The 6,202-nt window shown below is 36.6% G+C and overlaps 1 protein-coding gene across 1 annotated transcript; it reads right to left on the bottom strand.

The window, feature by feature from the left end:
• Positions 1-263: 263 nt before the first annotated feature.
• Positions 264-5,383, bottom strand: vip (vasoactive intestinal peptide). The gene is made up of 6 exons (XM_072390336.1): positions 5,249-5,383; positions 4,392-4,496; positions 3,750-3,854; positions 2,814-2,939; positions 2,157-2,268; positions 264-1,752 (listed from the first exon to the last, which is right to left on the bottom strand). Coding segments are annotated over exons 1-6 (459 nt in total). The 5' UTR covers positions 5,251-5,383; the 3' UTR covers positions 264-1,743.
• Between the last annotated feature and the right edge of the window lie 819 nt (positions 5,384-6,202).

Below are 6,202 nucleotides of genomic sequence, written 5' to 3'. Positions count from 1 at the left end.
TTTTCAATTATGAAAAGTAGTGCTGAAATGCGCCAAAAAATTCAAACAGTGTATCAGGTTGACAGTCTGATGATGCTCTTTATGTTGCTTTTCACACAAAAAGGGTTAATTTTTCTTGCTGAAAACAGTCATTCCGTAGATTTTTTAATGAAAAACAAACACAAAAACAGTTTAAATTCAACACTTGCATATTCAGAGCCACGGAGTCTGAAATCTTCCAAGTGCTCTCACATCAAACAATGAGCCAGACAAGACGACTCAGCTTTGAAAAATAAACCAACATCTTTTATTTGATGAGTGGTGTACATCACTATATGCGCTAAAGGCAGGTCTATGCACAGTTATAACTTCTTTGCTCTACATGTTGAATAGTATAAAGTGATTATATGCATTTGTGTCCATTCAAAATGTCTTCCTTTTGCCCATGAGTTTCCTTTTTTGCCATCAAAGGACCGTGTATGAATTTGTGAAAAAACTCTTCATTCAGATCAAGATTGCACCATTGAATGTGAATAGGACAGCTGTTTAATTATTCTCATATGTGATTAGAAACAGAACTGTGATTATGTTGTTCCATATGGGTCATCAGAACTTCTAGATAGTGATTTTACTGAAAGCTGAAGGTGCTTGTCTTCTTTATCAAGAGAAGATGGAAGAATTAGTTAGCAGAAATGAATCAAACAGGTGTTGAAACTTGAAACTAAACGATCAACAGAGATAAATGAACATGCGGAAATAAAACTGCTCGTTTGATGACCAACAGGCTCAAATGAAATCTAATTAATGTAATTAAATTGAATAGTTGTACAATTAAACAGAATTGAAAACAAACATACCGGTAAACATCAGTAGATCCAAAGTTATTTTGAAGCAGTTTCTTTATAAACCACCAACTTGACTGGTGTTTCATTTGATGATTACATGCATAATTGCTACACTGAAAGTTAACAGAGCTTTGATCATGATTCCGAATTTAATCACTAATCAAGCTTTCAATTTTCAGGTTAATTACATGAACACTACGACAAAATTATATAAATATATTCACAAAATTGGATCAAATGTTTAACTGAGAATTGATGGGACATCATTATTAGAGAAAACACTTTTATGGTAAGGGTGGCATTTTTAAACAAATTGAAACAAATATTCGGTTTAATTTAAATATGTTTAAGTGTTGAAAAACAAACAGGGTTGTAATTTAGTTGGATTTATATTTCTTCAAAACAGAAATGGAGGCTAACAGCATTGGTGTCCAACTGAAAATCTGTAGGATGTTTTCTATTGGAAGTTAATGGGACTCCATTCAAAATTACAGTATATCCATCTGAATCAAGACTTAACTGATGGGATAGCTTTCTCTTTAATTCACCGCAACAGAGCTTCCTCTGAAAATTAGGAAACATCAGTGATCTGAAAAATATACCAAAAGGGATAATTATGTTTATAACTACTGCTGCTTCCGAGCTTTAAATGCTGTTCAGCCTAAACTGCACTTGGACACACATGTTGCTCACGCGGCCAGAAGAGTTTTTAGTGATTAGTATTGTGTATATAAATACTACATATATACAGGGTACACATACACTGTGTAGATGGATAGATTAATAACCACACTGGAGAACACATCATTGTTGGTTGATATGACTTTTTGACGTCCTTCGGATTAATACTGTGTTGTTTCTTCGGAATAAGCGTTTTCATGAGGATGACTTGAGGTATTCACTCGAGCACGGCCCCTTCTCAAAGTGGCTGCAAAAGAGAAAAAACAGAAAGGATACAGATTTAGAAAACCTGTAAACAAACAATTGATATTTTACTAATGTCCTCTTTATTTTCCTTTTTTTGCATTCCTATAGTCAAGTTTATCATGCGTCTTGCTATTTTTCATATTGTGAAGTTGTGCTATTTCTTATATACTGAGAAATTTGAAATAATGGTTAATCCACACCACTTAATTTGAAGAAACAACACAGTATTATTTGACAGTTTGTGTCAAAGCTATTGTTCTCAAGAAAGAAGGTGTTTTAGTGTAAATCAGGTTTGATAGGTTCAGGGTATGATTGGGATCAGTTACGTGCAGTATGTGTAGTGAAAGCATCATGTTTATAGGAGTCATAAGTACAATAGTACATGTGACATGTATGAGTACCTACCAGCTGAAAATTGTTTAGGAGGTGGTCTACGTTGATGTCGTCGTAGCTCTCCTGGAAGGCGTTGGGTTCATCCCTGGACTCCTCTGGCTCGCTGGTCCCAGGATCTTCAAGGCTGTGTAAGTTGAGCAGGAGGAGGGAAAAAGTCAATATGCGTTCATCATTTTTGTTCCAGAGCTTTTCATTTATAGAAAGACACCATGGCCACCATTAAAATGTACTCTGCATTCTGCTAAATTAAATCTGCCATTCTAGTATCATTGAATGCAGTCGTTTCAGATTTTGATTTTATATCAGCAAAGCTGGTGGTGTTTTAATCATATGTAATTCTTAGAGTTTTCTAGGACTTTTTAAAGAAAATTAACATTTCAGTCATTCTTGTCTATTTGGTTGGGCTGTGTTAATGTTCTGATGCAATTTTCTTTGACATAATTTGCAAGACAGACGGTCAGTCTGATGGAGGCTACAGACCTAGATGATTGCTGTTTCTCGACAGCAACACATTTAGTTTAGAAACTAATAAAGAAAAACTGAGCTCAAGAGTCTAAAGTTAATGCCTCATAAATTCAATGTTATGTCCTGTGAGAGTTCAAGTATTTTCTCTGAGTCATAAAATGATTTGCCTATACACTGGTAATTTTGAGTAGGAGTGATTTGTACCTTCTCTTTCCTGTTAAAACTGAGTTCAGGTACTTCTTGACTGCCATCTGTTTGCGGAAGCGGCTGTAGTTGTCTGTGAAGATGGCGTCTGAGTGGCGCTTCACTGGCTCCTCCATCATCTCATCACTGGACAGAAGAGACGACATCAGAGTGACACCACAGTCCAGAGGGCAGTGGATTTCAGTGCAAAATCAGTGTCTGTGATTAATGGTATCTTCTCTTTGCGTGGGTGTGTTCGTGTGTATATGGGCCTACCGCCTACCCCCTGGCTGTATAACAATCATGTGATGAAGCTGTAATGGCATGAATTAACCTTTAAAAATGTTTAACCAATTACAAAATGCATCATTGAGCAGGTCATTTCATTTCATTGCCAGTGTCAGTCGGTCCTCTTTTGTGTTGAAGCAGGCAAATACTGAAGTTAAATTAATTTGGTTCCAAACTGTTTTCTGGACAACACAAGAAGCAAGTGAACATTTTAGCAAAACATTTGTCAAAGAAAAAGATGCCCAAATATAAATCAGTCTTTGATGATGAAAGAAAGACTGTCATTAAATAGATACATTTAAAGAGATACATTTGCTTAATATTTCCTTTTTAACGAATTGTGTATTTTTAAAGTACATCTTTTATTTGTATCAGATTTATATTGTTTTCATTTTCTATTACCAGAATATACACTTAAAGCTTCATGTACCTAAAATCAAGCAGAAAAAACAGCTTATTCTAGTCCGACACACGCTCCAGCTTGGCTGGGAGACAGCAGTATTGCACGGCTATAATCTTGTCAAATGTCATGTTTCTTTTTTGTCTCCTAAAACTCCCAAAAGATTCTTAAAAGCTTCTCCTTTTGAATGAAAATGAGATGTTGGGATTTAAAATTCACCCTCGAGATGCGGCTGTCTGCGGGGTCATCCGCCCGGAGGAGTCACTTACCTGACCCGCTTTCCAATCAGAGACTCCAGGTACCTCCGTGCTGAAAGCTGACCCAGAAGTTTGCTGTATCCGCTGGTGAACAGACCGTCTGCGTGCCTCGTCGGTCTGCACATCATCACACGACATTCATATTACAATGTGGTCACACTGGATACAAGTAAACACCAGTTTAGGTAAACAGATGCGCAGCGGCTCCGATGTATTGCAGTTATAGCCTAAAGCGGAGAGACTTGCTTTTGGATTTTTCTGTAAAAAGAAATATTAGCTACAAGCTATTGTGATATAACTATTTGTGATTTACTTGAAACAACGTATATGAAATATTAAAGGACTCCTCAGAGAGTTCTGAAAGAGTACGCTTTGATGAAACATCATGACACCATCTGAGATTTTAAAAAAGAGCAGTGATGAATGTTAAAACAATGAATTAACTATCAACTCTTCTTTCTCCTTCTGATGCGCATCCATGTAATCTGCCTTTAAAGCGAAACACAGAGCCAATGACTGAAATGATCTTATCGTGTTTAATCGCACTTAGGAGTCATCAATCCTGACAGTAAATCTTGTGGGGTTAATACAGCGCTGGGCAGATTTATTTTTTTCTGAAGCTTTCCATAGAAACAACACAGATTTTCTTCTCACCTCATGGATGTGTATGGTAGACTCAGAGTCCTGGAGTAAAACACACTGCACAGGGCTATTAGGAAAAGCAGGTGGGGACCGGTCCGCTGTAACATCGCTTTACACCTGAGGATGGAGACGGTGACAAGTGATTCTCATTTAATAAACTTAGTGACTGAAAAAGGATGATGTGATTCAGATCTACTCTGGAATTACTCGCTACTATCCTGTTCAGTTGCGCAAGGAAATAGAAAAATTTTAGCTACTGAGAACCGTACCGATTCCGAACTATTATGAAATCTCCCATCACGGAGCTGTAGAGGATTAAGTATTTGACTTATTGCCAAGACTATAAACCACAAACTAAGCGGAACCAATAAACCTGTCTGTTACCCAAACATTTTATTCCTTGAATCAGTTATTGACAAAACGCTCACAATTCGCCCCGACTTATTTATCCAGATTTTGGTGTACAGTTTTGAAACGTTAGATTTTGCAACTTAGCTCAGACCCCCCCTTGTAACTGTTCTGTAGCCTGTGGAGAAATCAAGCACATCTTGATTTAGCCATGATAGACTTCTAGAATACAGATCATTGGGAAACTTGTCAAGCAAAAGTGCATTTTGACACAAGGAAGAAAAATCCTATGCGTAATTACGCAGGGCACGGACATTGGCGAGTATGGCGAGTAACAAGCAGTATAGTATAGTATAGTATATCGATCAGTTTATTCTGGGTAAAACGTAATACCTGGTTATTTGGAGAAACTTATCCGAATCAGATCTGAAGCAAAAACAGAGGCTTTCAAATATAAAGACAGACCAAGAAGAAAGTACAATCTGTGTAATTCTAACAACATTTTAAGAAGAAAATCTTACATGTGTTCTGGAGAAAGTTGTGTTCTTTGGCTCTTTGCTGCGCTGTCCAAGTCCTGATCCTGAACAGCTCCTGTATGTCCACACTGATGATCTGCTGTTTCCTCTCCTCTTTTTCTCCTTGTCTTCTTGTTTGACTTTGGCTCTGCTCCCCTTTTATACACCTAGATATTTCTCACGGAGCAGGACGGGAAATCACGTTCACCAGGAGCCTGCGACGTCAACGGGTTGTTGCTTCCGTCATTGGTCTTACTCACGGTCGGAACTAAAGAGGCCTATGGTGAGATTGGTCGGAAGCGTTGCTCTGCTTCTTCTAATTAATTTTAGGAACCTTATTTGTCACGTTTGACTAATCTGGTCATTTCTTGTAGTCTTTCAGTAGGTCAGGGGTTGGACAGTGTATTCAAAACTGAGTGAGTTTTTATTTTAGGGCATTGTTTTCTGCAGATTCCTATTTTTTGATTATAGGAATCTATAACTTATCAAAATCTGCACATTTGGTGAACCAAAAGTGTTTAAATTGATGAATGAAATCTTATGATTAGGCAACTTATATCAATATAAGTTGATATAATATATGACATATAATATAATTATATATTTGATATGATTATCTTGTATGAATTTTTTTTGTAATGCTCTTGAAACGATGTCATCTGAATAGTTCAGGCACAGAGTAATAGTAAAATAGGATGAACCCAAAAAGTTTAAGTTACAATGTAAAGTATGTGGCTACAATGATTGATATCCAAAAGGTTGGCATACAACAGCTTATAAAATTGATTTTTATACTTACATAGATTCATATTATCATTTTGCTTTGGACAAATCTTTGAATCACAAAACTGGAAACCAAATTCTGGGATATAAAATCTGTTGGTACAAGATTTCTGGGAATTAGTACAGTCAAGCAATTATTCTCCATCATAAACCATTTCATAGTATTTATGTACATAA

Source organism: Leuresthes tenuis, unplaced genomic scaffold (assembly GCF_036924035.1).
Source record: "Leuresthes tenuis unplaced genomic scaffold, fLeuTen1.0.hap1 SCAF_8, whole genome shotgun sequence".
Taxonomy (NCBI): Eukaryota; Metazoa; Chordata; class Actinopteri; order Atheriniformes; family Atherinopsidae; genus Leuresthes; species Leuresthes tenuis.
This window is presented reverse-complemented; position numbering and strand designations above follow the sequence as displayed.